The sequence below is a fragment of the Falco punctatus genome (genome assembly GCF_963210335.1).
Source record: "Falco punctatus genome assembly, chromosome: Z".
Taxonomy (NCBI): domain Eukaryota; kingdom Metazoa; phylum Chordata; class Aves; order Falconiformes; family Falconidae; genus Falco; species Falco punctatus.
In genome coordinates this window covers 878,577-898,732 of record NC_137586.1, presented here as the reverse complement: position 1 = coordinate 898,732, position 20,156 = coordinate 878,577, and the positions used below count along the sequence as shown (strand labels likewise).

The 20,156-nt window shown below is 37.9% G+C and overlaps 1 protein-coding gene across 3 annotated transcripts in view; it reads left to right on the top strand.

Moving 5' to 3' along the window:
* Nucleotides 1–20,156, top strand: part of WDR7 (WD repeat domain 7) — a 143,816-nt gene that overhangs the window by 38,282 nt on the left and 85,378 nt on the right. For 2 of the 3 annotated variants that reach the window (XM_080371915.1, XM_080371914.1), the window contains exons 15-20: nucleotides 503–1,272; nucleotides 1,811–1,899; nucleotides 5,563–5,652; nucleotides 7,091–7,209; nucleotides 8,848–8,971; nucleotides 16,773–16,886. In XM_080371915.1, the coding sequence (XP_080228041.1) occupies nucleotides 503–1,272; nucleotides 1,811–1,899; nucleotides 5,563–5,652; nucleotides 7,091–7,209; nucleotides 8,848–8,971; nucleotides 16,773–16,886 (1,306 nt within the window). The remainder of the gene's footprint in view (nucleotides 1–502; nucleotides 1,273–1,810; nucleotides 1,900–5,562; nucleotides 5,653–7,090; nucleotides 7,210–8,847; nucleotides 8,972–16,772; nucleotides 16,887–20,156) is intronic. The other variant, XM_080371913.1, reaches the window with a different exon arrangement.

The following is a 20,156-nucleotide window of genomic DNA, read 5'->3' as shown; positions in this document are numbered from 1 at the left end:
GAACAAGCAACAAGCTAATTACATATCTGGACAAATTTATTAGTACATTATTTAGTAGATTATTCATTTTCCAATGGCTTAAATTGATACTATATTTCAGTATCTACATATGAAATACTTAATGTGTTTTAAGTTTCATAATAAAATAATGACATTTTATTGTTCCTTGGAGTATAACTATTATCTTGTAGAATTCAGGAGAAAGAAATGCGAACTTCTGTCTTATCTAGAGAGCTCTATTTTTCTCATAAACTTCTGCAAGTAAAATTTCTGTATTTTAGGATTGTAACACTTGATCACAAATCTGAAATTCCTGACATTGTGGAAAGTGCTGTAAAATTCTTCACTGATATTCTCATAACATGTTTTATACCCATGTGAGTTTTCAACTTTTGATCATTCACAGCTTCTTTAATCTGTGAATTAAGTTTGTGAAAAGTGTTAACAAAGTAGTCCAATTGAAATTTCAATATTTTTTTCCTTTTTTTTTTTTTTTCTTCAGGGGAATTTACCTAAATATTCACATAACTCCCTGATGGTTCAAGCTATAAAGACTAACTTAACAGATCCAGATATACACGTGCTCTTCTTTGATGTAGAAGCCCTGATTATTCAGCTGCTGACTGAGGAGGCCTCCAGACCCAACACTGCCCTCATTTCTCCAGAGAATTTACAGAAAGCCTCTGGCGGGTCTGACAAAGGAGGCTCCTTTTTGACTGGTAAACGAGCAGCTGTCCTCTTCCAGCAGGTCAAGGAAACAATCAAAGAGAATATAAAAGAGCATCTTCTTGATGATGAAGATGAGGATGAAGAATCGATAAGGCAGAGGAGAGAAGATGGTGACCCAGAATATTGCTCTAGCAAATCTAAACCATTAACTTTGTTAGAATATAATCTAACCATGGATACAGCAAAGCTTTTTATGTCCTGTCTTCATGCCTGGGGCCTGAATTCTGTTCTAGATGAGCTTTGCCTTGAGCGTCTTGGGATGCTGAAGCCACACTGTTCAGTGTCCTTTGGCCTCCTGTCTAGAGGAGGCCACATGTCTCTGATGCTTCCTGGCTACAACCAGCCTGTAGGCAAACTGTCATATGATAGTGTGGAGTTAGGAAGGAAAATGTCTGTTACGGAAGGACTGGGAAAGGGGACGTATGGTGTATCGCGTGCCGTCACCACTCAGCACCTCCTCTCTGTTATCTCACTGGCCAACACATTGATGAGTATGACCAATGCCACTTTTATTGGAGACCACATGAAGAAAGGTCCGACCAGGTATGGCAAATACTCGCTTAACTTGTGATAAATTCTTTCAGAGTCTATGTTTTAATACAGCATTTTATTTTGTTTAATTTTGCTGTGGGGTTTGATGTATTAAATGAATATGAAAACCTTTGGTACCTAGATGGAATTGAGTGTTTTTCTTCTTTATTGAACATAGTATTTTTTTATGCCAAGATAACAATGTTGCTTTGGAGTTACATAACTTACAACGTTAATAGAACATGAAGCTGTATTAACATATGCACCGCTAGGTCTGAGAGGCAATTCTTGTTCTCCTTTACAAAGAGTTTTAATAATGTATAGGTCACATTCTAAATAAATCAAAGCATACAGATGAACGTTTTATCACCGAAACATAACCTTGCCTAGGAATTACAAATTAGAAGACTTATCTTCTGTCAAACAAACTGTTTATAGGGTTGCTTTTCAAAGTTTGTTTAGTTACAGTATCTTTAGCAAATAATATCTTTTCTTTTTTTTCCTCTTCCTGTATCCTCCTTCTCCCTCTTCGTATATGTTTTGTGTTTAGGCCACCTAGGCCAGGCACTCCCGAGATGTCAAAAGTGAAGGCACCCCCTTCAATTTCAAGTCACGCAGCCCAAGGACAAATTAAGCAAGGTAAAAATCACGTGCTTTGGAACAATTTGGTATGTCATTTCAGTTCTTGACACTGAAATGATCACCTTACTATCAAGTGCTAAAAATATCGCTAGCTTCTATGTGGGAGGAAAAAGTAGTGTAATATTCTAGATAAAAATTTTAATGACTCAGACCTTTTTAAGAATCAATGTAAGATGCTGATACTGTCATGAAGTCAGTCTCTGAGAATGATTTTTTGCCTATTTTAAGTACTCCAAGCATTGTGGTGGTGTGGTGATAGTAAGAGGTTTAAAGTCTGTCACTGAGGGCTATATGGACAAATACAAAAATGTTTGTTATGAACTAAAGCATAAACACATATAAGTAGTATGTATACATTTCCCCTCCTTTTTTTTGAGGAGGAAGATATTTTATTTTAACCGTACCTCTGCTGCTGTTGCTACTTTTATCACTCGCAGTTATGAAAGGTGGCAGTGGATGATACTGAAGACCATCTGATAGTCTGCATTATATCTTTCTTTTTGTAAATATAATGGTTAAGTACAGGAAGTAGAAAAACATGGGATGTAAAAGAAGGATGTACACATGATTAAACATTAATTTTCTGCTGGAGTAGAGTGGAACAGGGACTAGGACTTCTTCTGGGCAGCAGTAGCACGTGGGAAACAGTCCTGCTGGGACTGGAGACACGGAGGAAGGGGAGGTGCCTTCCTGCCTGCTCTTGAAACACAGAGCTGCCGTTTGATGGGACAAATGAACTACCCCTCTTAATGCCAGAAATAAAGTAAATGTAAACTACTGTGATGTGGCCAGTTATGACTTGAGCTCAAAGCTAAGGAGCAAGGGAACTGTTGGGAAGAACATGGGGGCACTCGTGGGGAGACAGCCATGCAGGCTCACGGGGAGCGAGGGTGATGCAGCGCAGCGTGCTGGTGGTGCCCGAAAGGGGAAGGGTGGTATGTGGGATTTACCCACTGGCGATAACGGGGATACAATCTGCATGGGACCAGTTGGAGGTTGTGTATGGCTAGAGGGGAATGTATGATTGTAACCTTTGTCATACGTGTTTTGCTGTATGATAAAGAGGAAAAGTATATACATCATTGCTCTTCTTACAGTTCGTTGGGATTTTTGTGGATGTGAGCCCAGCTGCCTGAATATGCTGCAGGGCAGAATAGGAAAGGGTTTTCTTTTTTAGATGATGTATTTGGTTATTGTTTTAACTAATCTATAAAGCAGATATCATTTAGGATTTATTTAAAGTTTCCTTTGAAAATGGCAATTATCTTCTATTTTTAACTTTTCCCTGTTAACTGTTAAAACTTTGTCTTTTCAATCTATATGAATACAGAGAAACTTGCAATATGTAAAATGATTGTATTTTGCAGAATACAAATACTTTGTCATTGTGGTATTTACTGCAATGTACAATCTTTAAAGATGTACATTAAAGATATATTCAAGTCTTCAAAAACTGCACTTATGTTGTGCTTGCTAGCTCTAATACAAATCAACTGTGGTTTTCTTCACTCACGTGAAAAATAGGGGATGTTTATATCTGAGGAAGAAACTCCCCCATCAGCAACATTTGTCTATTTGTTCCTTTCTTAAATAGAAATATTTATCTACTGTGATCTTGGCTGGAAAGGGAAAATCATTTCCAGGAGTGGTATGTGTGAAGCTTCTTTCATGATCAAGATTGCTACACAAATAGAGAAGTAGCAGTCAAAAACAGAAAGCAGAAATAAAAAAGAAGCAGGGCTCTTGTTTCAATATGTGGGACTTTTTTGGTTTTGTTTTTGGGTGGGTTTTTTCTACAGCCACTTACTTTTCCTCTTTGAAATATAATTAATTGAAATGTCAGGATTTCTCAGAGATGGTGTCTACGTAGCAAATTCGATGCAAGAAAAACATATTCATCACAGAGAGAGTCTGTGTTTTGATAAGATACAGTTCCATTGTAGTTTTTCTTTCCCAAATGAAAACTATGTAATTTTGTGTTGAAATAGCTTTGCTAATTTTGGAGATAGACGTACTTTAGTTACCTATTGGAAATATTTATAACTTCTTGAGACAATTGTGTGCTGTCAAAAATAACAGAAAAATCCTCCTGTTCCTAAATCATCATTTTCTTTCTGTTTGGTGGCATGTATCACAGGCTTTTGGGGAAAAATGGGTTGGTTTCTAAGGGGTACTCTTAGGTCATAAGTTTCCTTAGTGTCTTGCCTTTACATCCTGTTGCGCACTACTTGCAGTATCTTGCTATTTGGAAATTTCTAGTGCTATTATTCTTAAAAATCAGTTAGATACACAATTAATGTATTTTATGACATGCTTGATCCCCATCAATTTGACCAGTATTTGTTGAGACAAGCACAGCTCTATGCTGTTCGTTTGTAGGGCCAGCTGCTTCCATTACAGTCATTGTTGTAATTACTGATACTGGAAGAGCACAAACTGCTACAACAAAATAAGGCAAAAAAAGGAGCTTCAGAGTGAGCCTTCAGTTTGGGGTAGTTTTGTGTTTTGACAAACAATCTTTTTCATAAAGTAAATAGCTTTTTTTATACATCTACTGAAACTAGGTTTTGCTGTTGTGAAGTGATTTATGCTAATCATCCTGTACACGTGCCATCATGTCGCATTTCTGTGGGAAGTATGGAAAAAGTAGTTTTGATGCAGATGTCCCACAGTGGCAAAAGAAGTTCACTGCATGAAAAGCAAACAGACCATTCAGAAGACAATGCTTAATCTGTTCAGGAGCTTGAACCCATTGTTGTTCTGCAACGGAATAAAAGAGGGAGATTAATTTGAAGATGCTTGTGCATGACATATGGTAATTTCTCTATAGGAAGGAAGTGTCAGATAGTGACCTCTAAATCTCCACATTGACCTCGGGTTGTAGCATTTGTATGCCATAAGGTCTGCGCGTCTTTTCATGTGATAATATTAAGTCATGAAGCATTAGTGGAAGTATAATATTTAGAACTGCTTTTAAATTACATTTGCACCAAGAAATGATGTCATTTACAAAATAAATGTCATGGATGCTGTTTTGAGTAACATGCTTGAACTGTGCTCTTCTGTAGTTGCTTGCCTGTAGTCTTACATTGTATGGTGTGTATGCTTCTGCTTTAAGTTTTTAGTCCTTTCTTTGGTTTACGCTTAAAATTATTTGGATGGAGACACATTTAAAATGAACTTATATTAAAATCAACCATCAGTAATACGTTCTGTGACATTTTAGAGCGACAGATGGGGCAGCCCAGGTTTAAAAGGGGTTGTTACTGGGGGTTTTAATGAGTAGTGCAAATTTCTCATAAGTATGCGAAAAGCAAAAGAACAAACAGTGAAACTCCTGTTTTTAAAATTCATAGTTGAACGTGCTGTCAAATCAAATCTCACTATCTAAAGACATGTTTGTAATTGCTTTATGTATGAGTACTTTTGTCTTTTCAAAACATGCAAGTTTCTGTTGGTGTATCTGTGTTTCTCTGCAGCTGCATGTCTTCCTCTCACTGGCATTGCACTTGTAAAGCCTAGAATTTTTTTTAAGTTTAATATTATCACAATTTCCTCCAGTTTTGTTTTTCATTCTTCAGTGATACTAATCTGTTCTTCAGAAGCTGCTATCCTCACTTTCCTATTTTTTTTCTCTTTATTTCTTCTTACCTCTGCAAGTTGCTCCTGCTGTTTCTTCTAGCACTGAAGCTGGTCACTCTGGCTCTGACACTGCTCCTACTTTACATACCTGTTTCTTAGTCAATGAAGGTATTCTTTCCTCACTTTTCTATCTATTTGTCTTTTACTTTCAACTAATGTCCTTTATCATTGTTATGACATGACTTTAATTTGATCTACATAGGAATTTTTCTTTGCAAAAACAGAGGCAATGAGGGTTTTTTATATGTTTTGCATTTAATGCTGGTAGAGGGTGAGCAGATCCAGTTTGTGTGTCTAGGGCTGTCTGTAAATTCACTTCTCAACTGGTGTACCAAAGATGATATTTCGGATCTTGTTTGGGTTCGGTGTTGTCTTTTGACAAAAAATCTTGGCCTTTTTTAAGTAGAGAAAATACATGTGCCTTTACCCATCATATATGAAGGAGAGAAGCCACAACACGTGCCTTGCTAAGTTATAAATTCCCGCTTTCCTGCAACTCAAGTAGAAACAGCACTCTTAAACTGGAAATGCCTCTTTTTAATCCGTTTTTCTTTAAGGAAAATCGACATGATTTCTTTTCTTGGAGCACCATTAAGAGCTTTATTACTTAAAATATTTTGATTTTTATGCTCAGTTTTACTGACAGTTTAAAAGTATAGATCTATATGCTCACCTCAAGTATTTCTTCAGTTTTTCAAGTCAATGTAGAGCATAATACTAAAAGAATTCTTCTGTGGAGTACTTTACAAGTGTTTTTACAAGCTATGTTGTTTGAGCTTGATATGCTTATCTTTACTGGTTTTAACTACACAATATTGCAGGCTTGTAGTATAAATGCACCTGAAGTAAGCATGTTGAAATAAGATTTAGATGGAAAGATAGAGGTAGCAGACAAACGTGAGCTTGTACGTATTTGTGTACCTTTTGAAACAGGCCAGAAAACTCTACATAAACTTTCCTAGTGGTAATTCATATGCCAAGTTTTCTGTAATAGAATTATGTCACATTTGCTTTTAGGACATTAAGTATAATTAAATTAATGCTCAATATGGTTTGAAGAGGTCATCTAAATCTTGAACTCAGAACCATGGCTTATGCTTTTGATAAAAATTGGGGACTGGGGAGGAAGAGGGATGTTTGTGTTTAATCAGGACTGATTTGAGCCAGCCTTCTGCTGATGTCTCATTGCATGTGTTTGAGATCTGACCAGCTAGTTCATGAGGCATGATTTATGCCTGGAAAAGCTCATTCCTGTCCGATACATAAAGCATATGCACTGTGCAGCCTGCCCTGAGGTCAGCTGGTATCGGTAAAACCGGGGTGCAGCCCATGGTGGGGTGAGCCCCAGGTTCCCATGGCAGAAGGAACAATTCTGTTGTTCTGCTGCAAAATTGATTCTATTTTTTTCCTCTCCCCTCTTTCTCCCACCATCTCCTGAATTTACACCAGGCCAGTAGCCAATGTAAATTTACTTGATGGCATTTTGATCTTTAAATTGCTTTGGTATTTATTATGTTTATCTTCCTGTTGTGATGTGTTTTCGCAGGGTGGAGCCAGCTCGCTGCTATGCACTGCGTAATGCTCCCTGACCTGTTGGGACTGGATAAATTCAGACCTCCCCTTCTGGAGATGCTGGCTCGCAGGTGGCAGGATCGATGCTTGGAGGTGATTTCAGTAGTAATTTTGTACTGTAGGTTTTTTGGGTTTTATGTTCTTTTCTACTGATCACATTTTCCATTAATATAAAAAATACCTAACTGTTTTCTGACACTAATTCCTGCACTTCTTATTTCAGATTCAGGAAGTTAATTTTCCAGGTAACCTATCAAAATGTTGGAAATGTGATCATATATAAATATATACATATATATATGTATGTTGGGTGGGTTTTTTTACCTTCTGGATGATGTACATACCTTTTTAAGGAAATTACTGGATTAAAAACTTCTGTGATTCCATTAAGAATCTTAAGAGAATTAAAAAAACTACCCTATATTTTTCAAGAGACTGATGAGTTGCTTTGTTTTTTGGAGTGTGTATACAGTAGCCAGTAAATGGTTTGTCACCAGCTGTTTGATAAATGACTAGTGGGCCTTAACACTACACCTGTGCTGTTGTGGCAGAAAAATTTGTTGACTGTGCAGCTTTTCACGTAGGAAAGGAGTGACAGAGCTGGGCTGTAGACTGAAGATCCTCAGCACTCCTGTAACTTAACCGGGAATATGTTTTTTGCCAACTGATGGCTTATTCTTTTGCTAGGAAGGATATACTGTGAGATAATTACCTGACAGGGTAATTACTTTGAGACTCATTAAGTAAGCAGCTGAGCTCCAGTTACTGGATATCCTTGGGTGTCAGGGTAGCGTATTTATATTCTGTTTGTCCACAATTTTTTATTTTCCCTTGATCAAATCACTTCCTTATATGTTAAATCTTTTAGACCAAAAATGTGTGTATTTATGAACTCTTCAGGTGGAACAAGTGATATTAATGAGGGAGAGGTAGTACCAGATAGTATTTGGCATTTGTTGTGTAAAAACTCAGTTTGTTTGGGGAGGGGGGGTGTTGGTGAGTTTTATTTTTTTAGGTTTTGGGAAACATTTTAATGTACATTTTCCTCTGCTTTCATTGTTCAGTCTTCCATGATAGGGAATAAATGAGTAAGTCCCATGTGAAAAAATATTTTCAAGTGATTTTATTTTTGTTTTTATATTGCAACATTCCTGACATTTAGAAAACTTTGCTCATTGCACATTTGGATTTTTGGACCCAACTTTGGAATTGCTGTAGAGAAGGGTGATCACAAGCTGCTTGTAGAAAACTAGAATTTTGGTGGCCTTTTGATGCATCAGCACAGACATAAGGTTTAGCCTCATCTCCTTGAATGAGAAACCTGTCTTGCTGTTCACTTTATGGGATGGGAGGCTGCCTCGGCCAGCCTTGCCGTCTGTGCTGAGAAAGGCACGTCCACGAAGGCCAGGAGGAGATGGGACAGCTCTTTGGTTTATGCACTGCACTCATGCTAGGGGCTGAATTGTGACCTTCATCCCCTGGTTTTCTCGTGGGGCTGCACATCTTTGCTGTGTCCTGTTGAGAGTCATCACAGTTGGGTCATGTTTGTGGTTATTTTGCATCTGTGTTGAAGGTGGAGAGGGTAGGGCAGAATGAAGGTCTGCTAAAAGCTTCGTTTCCTGTAGACTTTTTAAAGTGGTGCTTTTTGTTCTTGCTAAATTAAACTGAAAACATACTGATAAGTATTTGATATTGGAGTTTGTATGACATTCCTGTGGATTTTCTTTACAGGTAAGAGAAGCTGCCCAGGCCTTGTTGCTAGCAGAACTGAGAAGAATCGAGCAGGCAGGTCGGAAAGAAACCATTGATGCGTGGGCTCCTTATTTACCACAGTACATTGACAGTGTGATATCACGTAAGTAATGCTGTGTTAAACCTGAAAGTAACTTGATTGTTTAGTTAAAGAAGGCATTTTGTACACAAAATTATGAATAGTGCTACCAATCTAGGGGAAATTCTAGGGGAAAAATCTAGAGTTATATAGAAGAATTTCTTGACATTTTCAAAGTAATTTTGCAATCATGAAATTACTTAACGTCACTGATGTTGAATAAGTAGATTGAACGCTTCAGTACATCTCATTGGGATTGGAGTGTCTTTTGTGAAGGCTGGCCCTTCTGTTGGGACTAGCCTGTAGTTTGGAGTTTTTAGGGAAGAAACCCCCTATGAAAAGGGCTGATAAAATTACAAGGTACTGGTGGTAAAATGTTGACGTTCCTTTTCAAAGAATGTATAATTAGATAATAGAAATTGTTATAAAGGGATCCTTTTGCATCCCAAGAGTATAAAGGGATTCTGAAAGGGACTAATGCAGGGTGGTGCAGTGTATGTCCATCAGAGTCTGTTCACCACTTCATGCAACAGCTCCTGCCCAGTGGGGTGTTCAAAGCCATTGGTTACCAAGTGCTGCCAGGAGCTACTGGGTAAAGATTATTCTCCTGATAAATGGCTATGGACCCCTATTTAATTAGTAGTATTTCTCCCAAAAAATACCTGTTTTCATTTTATTCATTTTTGTCAAAGCAGGGGTGGTACAGACTCTTAAGAGCGTATTCTTGGAAGATCTGTCGTCATCATGAGATACTCCATTCAGTTATCAATCTAGAAACTTGCCTTATAGAATAATGTCCAGATGCATCTGTTGTATATAACAAACCAGTAAGAACTTATATTTTGATGAATGAGAATGTTTGCTTTAAGTTGCAGGTGCTCATCTTTCTTAAAATGAGATTATTTTTCCACTGAAGAATGTAGTTTCTATTCAGAGAAGGATCTCTATTAAATACCAATTGATTTTTGAGATGTGTAATAATCTTATTAAATCTAAACTGAATGCATAAATTACATGGAACACAGTACTTCAAAGTGATGTTGAGAATTTGTTGGTAGGGCTAAGCTGTTGTTAATTACAGCCGTCAGCCATGTAGCATTTGCCTTATTATGGGAATGTTGTTGCACAGTTAGATGTGCAGCCAAGCAGTGAATAATAAGTGAAAGTGTATTGTATAGACATGTCAAAGAGCCTTGATTCATACTGATGGATATTTGTGCCATTTTGTATATTAGGATGTATTTTTTAATTGATTTTCTTAGGAGATCAGTTATACTCAGTTTGTAGAATACAGCTATAGTTGCCCTTTACTCTCAGGAGTAGCTGCTATAGCAACTGTTGATGATTACTAATTTCTTTTCTCTGGAGTGATACTGGAATGACCTTGCTGGGTGTGAAATTATGGACATAATTGTGTGGGTGAAGTGTATATAAACCACTCTGGAGTGCCTGCTTTAGCCAGTTGACTGTTTCCAAAATAGGAACTTCTTAATGTACTTGAAAGCAACCAGTAATTTGTATTAGTTTCAGTAATTTGCTACTTCTGGTACTCCTTATTACTTAAACAGTTATATTTGAAAGTTTTAGGGAAGAATATGCAGTTGTGTTTTATGTGTGTGTCAGGTGGAAGCATAATATTCTGCCTTGTGCCTGTGTTTGTGCTCAGGTGAGGAGCATGGCATGCATTTTTAGAGCAATAGCAAGAGACTGACTGGTTTAAGAAAAAACCTTGAGTATTTTATATGCATTCAATTCAAGTATGTATACAGCAGTATTTTGGCCTCTGTTAATCAGTAGCAAATCAAAGCATATAATTGAGGATGTGCTATCTATCAGAACAAGAAAGTTTTAAATTACCAGAAGAAAATATAAGATTGAGCAATCAGCTGAACATGGCTGAACAAATGACTTGAATGTAAATGTTCAGTACTGTGAAAGCACTGATACTGAAAACCTTTCAAACGGGCCATGACTAACACATTGGAATTAACTTTTTTATATTAACATAACAGCGCTGAAAACTATGTGATTTAAGGTTGCAGAGTCTGTGGTTCTCCTGAATGACAGGGCTGAGAAGGCATTTAATAGTGTCGTTGTCTGTATAAACACACACAAAAATGCTGACGCTCTGAAGAAGAATTAGGATTTTGGAAAGGAGAAACAAAATAAGCAGCTACAAATGTTGCTGTTGTGGGGAGAGACTAAAGTGCATGTATTAGTTACTTTGTAAGGCATAATTTAAAAATTACATGTTTTTAAAGGTCTGGGGAGGAACTGAACACAGTAAAAAATACTTAGGATTGTCAAAATGGATGCAATGGACTTACAAAAAGTATAGTTTTATGCTAGAATGGTAAGTGACGTGCGGAATTAGACTCTATAACTCGAAAGTTATAAAGTAGGTATGTTTATTGCGCGCAGATGCACGGGGGATCGCTCCTCCACAAGCGTGCATACCCGAAGTGACGAACCATCCCACATTTATACAATGAAACAAATGAATATTCAATTAGCGCCTATACATATTTGTTACCTAAACCCCGCTTCGTATGTTAATTAGCTTATCAGTCCTTAATTAGCTTATCAGTCCGTTTCCTGGAATGTGGTGGTCTTGCAGGTTTGTAGGTGATTCATGTTCTTGTGACCATCTGATCTTCTTCAGCAAGGAAAGGTGATTCATGTCCTTGTGACCATCCAATCTTCTCCAGCAAGGAGACTTAGCACTCCCTCCCTCTAGATAGCATTTGAATGTCTCTCATCTTCTCTCATTCTCTTTTAAATAGCCCCTTTTGTTAGAGAAAGAAGGGCAGGCGTCTCCCCGTCTCCCCTTTGTTAGAGGAAGAGGGGCAGGCGTCTCCTCAAAAACTGTAGTTGTCTCCTCAGAGCTGTGTGCCTATGTGACCAGACACCGCACCCATGACTAGTCACCCTACCCACATTTCTGAGTAGACATATACAATCACAGTCGGTGTTAAGCGTCCCCATTTCACACTATTTCTCCATATCAGTAAGGAGGAGAAATATAAAAGTAAAGAAATACTTTTTTGATTCCTTCATCCTCCCCTTTTCCCAATTTTGCCTCTTGATATAGAGACATAATTTATTAACAGCATATTTTTGTGTCCAGCATGTTACCACTCTGCAGTAGTTCTTATATGCATGATGTAGACATAGTGCTTCTCTTACACATTAAGGTTTGTTTTAATTAAAAAACAAGTGGCAATCATAACAGAAGCTTGCTGCTGATGTAAGATACTTTGTCATATATGCATTTCGTTGCCTCTTGAATGAGTCAGGTGTGTAGTACTAGCAAACAGAGATGAAATTTTCTCCCCTTTTGTATATTTGGTGCTCGGATCCAGTAGCAATTTTGGGACATGACCTTACTTGTACAGATCAAGCAACTGGCACGTCTCCCAGCATTTTGACAAAATGAGTTCGGCAAACTTGAAAGACAGGCAAATGTGCACAGGTTTATCTTTTACTAATCTTTTAAGTGATGCAAGAGAGATTATTGTCCCCCTGTAGATGGTGGGCTGGAGGAGCAGGGAGAAAGCCAAGCAGATCTTATTTTCTCCTTTGTGGGCCTGCCAGCACACCACCAGTGTGCGCTGCAGGGACCACCGCAAACGGGCCCACTGTACCGTCACTGCTCGGAGCAGCTTGCTTCGGGCTGCCAACACAGCTTCTGCATCACACGATTTGCAGTTCAGATGTTCGGACACATTAGGCTTCCTTTCAAAGTGCCTCGTAGGGGGAACAATAAATCTTTATTTTATTTGGACCTTCAAATCCAAAATTGGCACGTCAGGTTGTTGACCCCACATCAAATGGGGATGGATGTGTAAGTGATGCTGTGAATTAAACCTAGGAGAGGTGTTGCAGGTGTTGGTATTTTCAGACTCCCACAGGGAGTAAAACAGTTAAGCTTTCAAAGCGTCATCTTGTATCTACTAAGATTATGTCATATGACTGTAAATATTTGCTCCTCATTTGCACCGCATAGGATTGTTTCTGAAATGCTGCATAGTCTGTGGGGCAGTTGCCACAAGGATGCCTTTTCAGCTGAAGTACAAAAAGGGAAAAAATGTTACTGCTTTTTTCTCCTTGTTTATTTTTAAGAGCAAGGGCTGTCTTCAGTGTCAAAGGGATTCTGCAAATTAATTTATCTTTTGAAAGGGATTTCTTTGGATATTATGTTTATGTTTTGCTGCTTCTATTTATTTATTTTACCTCGGTCAGTGTAAACATTTTCTTAAAATGTTGAAGGTGTGGTTCTAGGGATCTGTTGCAGTGGGACACCTGCAAGCTTTTGGTGGTAGGGCTGTCCACCGAGCCCTGGAGGGACAGAAGTATTTTTAAGTATGTGACGTTATTGCAGATAGAAAAATGGCTACTGTGGCTTTAATGGAAAGCAGAAGGTTATCTTGCCCCAGCCTTTGTGTTCGTGTGGGATGCGGATGGAGCCGGCAGACAGGCAGCGCACACGAGGTGGCTGAGAGCTGCACAGGATCGATCAGAGTGGTGCGGAGTGAATTAATGCGAGGCAGGCAGGCTGCCCGTCATGGACTGCCAGGGCGCAGGCAGCACTGCTCAGGCTCTGTAGAAATCTGTTTTCAGTATGTTCTGCCCAGAAATAAAGTATAGGCACGTCTCTTGCTTCCCGTATTGCTAAAACCCAGTTCATTCAGGTAAATGCTTGTATCAAATTACTGTTTCTTTTTAAGTAAAAATCTTAAATGTGGCAGTGCGAAATTAAAGAAACTGAAATAGCTATCCTTAAATTGTGTCTCTTTTTAAACTGCTTCAAGTAATAGTCCTTATGACTGAAAAGCAAAATAAATATAAAAGGTCTGAAATAATGAATATGCTGTTGTCAGTTTTTGTGACCGTGTTTCTAGTAGAGTTAGATTTCTGTTAGAAAGGCCAGATTGAGTAAAACTTAATTAAACTTCCATCGATTTATATGGAAGTTTTCATCAAGTAAGGATAGTTTGATTGGACCCCAAAGACTTTGCTATTTATGTATGTAGTTGATCATCTTACTCATGCAAGGTTGGACTTAAGAGAGCACAGAGAAGCAAGGCAAATAATTTGGTGCTGCAATATTTTAATGTATTAAATGAATAATGAGTTTAGGATGCTGCAGTAAATAGTAAACTGTAATAATGGCATAAGTTTGTAATACAAGTATATCTTAATTTTCCAATATGTTGACTGGCTTACTCCTAATACATTCAGACCTTTGATCTTTTCACTTCTCAAACATGTTTCTAAGACATTTTTGGTGAATTATATGGAAAACACTTGTGTCCAGGAATACATGTTCCCTCTTACTGTATTTCCATTGAGAGGAAATGATAATTTATTGCCCAACATATTTGCATGGTAGCTATTTTCCTCCCCTTTTGATTCTGTCCTTTCACTGTTTTGGAGGAAATGTGTAATCATTCTGATTAAATAGATTTTTACTTACATTTTTATTTTAATTGTATAAAATTGTAATAAACTTGTCTAATTTTTTATACACTCTACTTAGAATCAACTCATGCAAAGGCACTTAGTTCCTTCTGTTGGTTATAACTAGTCTTGCTAAGGTCTTCAGAAAGGTGTAATATTGCATATGGAAAATAAGCCTCTTTTTCAGTGACGCAGGGCTAGAAAGCAGGTAAAGAGGTGAGGTAATCACTGAATAAATCAAAGGCTTTGAATTTTGGCCCAGCCTAAACCTACTGTTTGGGGACTGCTGGATCCTTGGCTTCTACCAACAGGTGTTCAACCACAGAAGATGCTCCCTCTGACATGAAGGTCAGGGCCTTCATACTGTAAATTTCAGAAGGCATGCAAACTGTTCACCCTTCCCTGGGTGTGAAAAGAAATCGAAGACATTTAGACTACAGAAGTGATATTTAGGCAATAGCTAGACGTTTTCTATGCCTGCAGAGATTAGCAGCTGCTTGTACTAACTGCAATGCAGAATGTAAAGCAGTGCTTAAAAAAATAACCTCCAGTCTCCCCCTCAACATACTGGCCAACTCCAGTGGGTATACCCAAATAAATAGTATTAAAGATAGTTGGTGCTTGAAGGTGAAAACCAAAGTGTATTTTGGTGAGGTGGTGCTGGAGTCCTGATCTTTGTGTGGACACCGGTGAGGACTCCTGGAGTGACACCCACGGGCTGCAGCAGCCACACCATAACAGCAAACTTTATTTTTAAAAGCATCCTGAATAAGGTTTGTGTGCAATTTGTAATTGCATGTGATCTCTGTGCAATCATGCCAGCATGCTTAATGAAGTGATTTGCTATTGATTGGGCAGTGTGTTCCAGTCCGGTTGTGTATCTGTTGTGTCAATGCATATAAAACCAGTGACAACTAGAAGGATGTTCAGAAAGTTATTAAAAGGTACTAATTTCCTTGTAAAGAGATTATGTCAGAATAAGGTTAGAAACCGCTGTCAGATGAAATCACTGTGTTATCACTTTGATATCACAGATTATATCACTATGCTGTGAATACTTAGTATTTAAAAACAGTACTGAAAAACAGTAAAATCTGGAATACTCATGAGAATGTTAATTTTTCTAAACTGGTTTAAAGATGACCTGAAATTAAGTGACTTTCAGGTGCAGATTCACAGACCTTGCTGTACACAACTGACAGGTTCCCCCATTGTGATACCATTGTCTTTTATTTATCAATCACATTCATGTGTTTGGAGAAGACCAGCAAGTTATTACATAAAAGCTACTGTGAACTGAAGTGATGCACATTAACGACTTCGTAAGATGGTCTAAAACCAAGAGGAGCAGCAGCAGATTGAGTGGGCAGCTCTCCACTGCTCAGTGCCCAGCCCTTACTGGTGCTTGTGTTGGGCCATGAGAGATGCCTGCCATCCACAAGGCACAGTGATTTACAGCAACTTTAATTTCTTGTTGAAACTTGCTTGGTGCTGACTAAGGGCTGGGGTACTTTGTTTTTTAATGGGGACTTAATGCCCCTGCAGATGGCAAACCTAATGCCACAATCAGGAAAGCATCAATCTCTTTGTATAATAAGATTTTTGATAGTATAGGGTGATATACAGAAGATGGATTGGGGGAAAAGCAATCTTATCAGGGCTTCCCTTCAGTCTGGTTTTTAAATTTTGTAAAGCTCTTTGGGAAGAATATTTGTGACGCTGTACTTTGTCACCGTTAGCAAAACACTTCTTTTGATAATGACTTGATTGAATTCTGGTAAGGCTCATATAGGGAGCAATTACCGATTTTAACTGGGCAGAGTATAAACCAGTGAATTGAAACTTTAATCACGTGGTGTTATTGGCACAATTTGGCGTTCGTTGTCATTTTTAATAGCAGCAGATGCATCCCAACCCAAATGACATGGAATGAGTCAGCTGAATTAATATACTCTGAAGGTCACCTGGAAAAACAGCACCTTTTCTTCTTTTTGCAGAAGAGATGAAGCATTGAGAGGAGATGTAAGAGAATTTCTGCTGGAACTCTGTATTTTGTGGCTGTATAAGTTGTTAGTGTGTAATGTGTATCTAATAGCTTTAATGATACTAGAAGACAGCAGAAAAAGAAGAAAGTATGGAAGAGATATTTACAGCATGGAAAAGGTTTTTAAAGGATAGGTTTGTGAAAAGGCTGCATACAGTATGAAGGAAAACCAGGCAATAGTTGCTCTTTGCTTTATCTGTGTTTCACAGACTTATGTTGCATGGTTCAGAATACCAACAGATAATTACATCCCCCCTGCCCCCTGGTGTAAGGCTGTTACCTACCAAAATTGCTGACTCTTGTGGACATTGGGTTTTGCAGCTGGAGTAACCACGGAAGCCATTCAAACTGGTGGTGCAAGCCCGGATTCATTGGGAACAGAAGCAAAAGTTCAGGAAGAGGAACATGATCTGGTTGATGATGACATCACAGCAGGTAAGCACTAATATAATGAATAGGTTAATTTTTTTTACATACAGGGTACTGTGCAGAGGAGATGGAACACTTTCTGCCAAATAGCATGTTTTTCATGAGAAAATGAAATATTAAGGCTGCTTATGAAGTGTGTGCTATCAGAAGTAGTTATGAATAGTAGGAAAGAGCCGTAGAAAAAAACGTAAATACCTGCTTAACTGTAACTATTACAGTATTATTGTGTTACTTCTAAATCATTAGCTGTATTTTAATTTGTGTGTGTTGAGCTTTTAAGTCTGCCTGCAACTGACCTATTTAGCTTGTAGTTCTTGAATAAAGGCTTTACCCAATTCTTTCTAGTTATTCCTTAAATTATTTACCTTGGTGAAAGAGGTCTGATGTAAGGGTGCTACCATCAGTCTGCAAGATTAAATTGAGGTGTTTTGGGTTTTTTCAACAAGTAAGCACTGCTAGTTTGCACATGGAATTCAAGTGTATTTCATTTCTGCAGTACTCATACAGCTTTATAGTGTTGTTGTAGTTTATTACATACTGGCAGGTAAAGCTGAGTTCTGGTCCATCAAGGCATGTTCTGAGAGAACAGACCATACAGAAATATGCATTTAATTATAAGCAGTTACCTTTTTACTCTTTTTTCATGTGTATTTATGCAGTGTCATAAGGAAAATATCTATATGCTTAATATCTGTGTCCTTGGGATTGGAATGGTTACAGTATGTATTTTAGCTTAGTGGAGATTATATCATATCTCACATGAAGAGTATATCATACTCTGCAGATTAGAGTGTAAAAGCCTTTTGGTTGGGTTTTTTTTTTGGCTGAGCTTTGTATAGATTTTTTTTGAAAGTCTAAAAGAAAACTAGTTATTCTTGTTGACCTGAAGACAGTTTGTATGATAGATCTAGTTTTAGGTCAGGTCTCTAGCTGAAGTTGCCTGAGACAGGATTACTACTGGTGGGTGAACAGCTTGTGGGCAGTAGGGAGCATTAACACAGGCTAGGGTAAAAGGCCAACTGGAAATAGCCAAGAGGGAGGAAGGATGCTGGGAATGCCTTTAGCAGCTAGGGGATGATGTGGGACTTGTCAATAAACACCAATGAATAGACCCTCGGAAAAAATAAAAAATAAATTGATAATGGGCTTGGCATACCCTGAAACAGATTTCCTCAGCATGTACATCAGATTGGCATTTCCTTCAGGAACATGTCCTGTCTCCTTGGCTCCACATCTGTTAAGAGACCTTCTGGTTCTTTTTCTGGAAGTTTTAGCAATGGCAGGCAGTATTACAAAAAAATGTTCTAGCTGGAACAGCTTTCTGCCCCTTTGATGTTGTGTGTTCTTTTCACGGGAGAGATTGAAGAGGAGGCACTTTAATGGAGTAAGTTCAAAATCAAGTGTGTGTTTTTCCTGTGTGCTAGACTGAGTTTTGAGCTTTTCATAAAGCTATCCACTGTGTTGCCAGAGGCTGGTGATAATAATTTTATTTGCAGAGAAAGTGTTTCTGTTATGAAAAGCAGTTGAACTTAAAAAAAATATCCTGAGTAAAGATGAAATTTCAATCTACAGTTGAATACAGTTAGGTTTGTGTTGGTAGAATAGAAAAAAAAGTTTTGAGACAACTTAAACTTAACCTTGTCTTAAAAATATGATGCAGCATCTTTCTATAGTGGTCCTATGAAGGCTAATATTTATTGATTTAACTGCACAAAGTAATGCTGGCGTGCAGCAGCCAACAGGATAATTTTTTTTAGTTCAAATTGAGCTTCACCAAATGCTTTTATTCATCCAAATATTTTTTTTAAAAGGATCAGTTTCACATCAGAACTTCTAGAGATTAAAGCATTTTAGTTTAGCTGGATAAAAAGCACTGAAGCCTCTTTCTGGAAAATACTTCAGTAATACAGTACGGTGCCTCTTAAGCATTTAAAACCACACAGGCAGGAGTTATTTAGAAAATGGGGTCTATCTTCAAATGCTCTGAAAATACGTGCACAAATAGTCTTCCAATGTAGTAGTGGTGTGTATTGTTATCTTTAATGCCTGAAGGGCTTTTCTGGATAACTAAAAGTAAAGCAAACATTTTGCTTAAAAAATTCATATGTGGACAACACTTTTTCCTAGTTGCACCTAAAAGCTACTGGCTTCAGTGGTCATAATTTTCCAATTCATCATGATGGTAAATTGACTTTTTCAATTTTAAAAAAAAAATTGTAATTCATAATCTGCCTGTATTTTTATCATAACTTTAGGTGCCAAAAGAACATCTAAGTTTTTTAATTTAGAAATGCAAATATTTTTTTTTTCAAGAAAAACAAAGGAAGAGCAAAATACTTTTAAGAAAAAGAAACCCAACATAGCGCTGTTACGTATAGGGGTAGTAAAAGAAGATTGTGGCTGAGCACATAACGGGGATAAAGAGTCAAATGTCACCAAACTGTGAAAAATGTCAACCTCTGACAGATTTATTTACTTACTTAAAAAATCATATAATAGTGTAAATAGGCTGCCTTTAGAAATCCACTGAATTTAGTTTATGGAGCTGTCTTGGAAATGAAGGACTTCAAGAAAGTAACTTTTAGGTTGCACAGTGTTTGCCTCCCAGCTGTGCAACATTACCTTAGTAATGGAAATAAGTGACATATTGGGGCATAATGTGAGATATGTGTCCTGAATATTGTATGTATTGTTCTTATGCCTAATCAACAGAAACTTCTAGCAAGTTTAGAATTAATTTAGGTCTAATTAATTCCCTGGGTAACTGTAGATGTTCCCAGACTCACACAACTGTCCCATTGGTGGTGGTTGGTATTGGTCGTGGTTGGATAGGAGTGCCAGGTTTCAGTCAGGACCTTGTTGCTGGTGGTGCCATGTGCAATGGAAGATGACGCTGGCCACGAAGTGCTTATTATATTTTCTGTTCTGCCAACTAGGATAAAGCCGCCAGCCTCTTCAGCATTGCACAATGTGGAATTTTTCCCTGGCAGTCACTTTTTGTAATGATGACCTTGGCCATGTTAGTATTGACAATGACACTTGAGCACAAACCCATCCTTATTCTAATTAAGTACTAATTTTTTATATGGTTTTCCCCCTCTGTAAGCACTGAATGGCATGTACAGCCACCTCAGCTGCAAAGACTTTAGAGATATGGACTACCTCGATTTTGTAGGTTAAAGTTTTCAAAAATATACCACTCTAAGTTTGTTAAATATTGTCTGGACCACTCCACAGACTTGTGCTGCGCCCAGCAGCCAGCTCAGCCAAAATGCT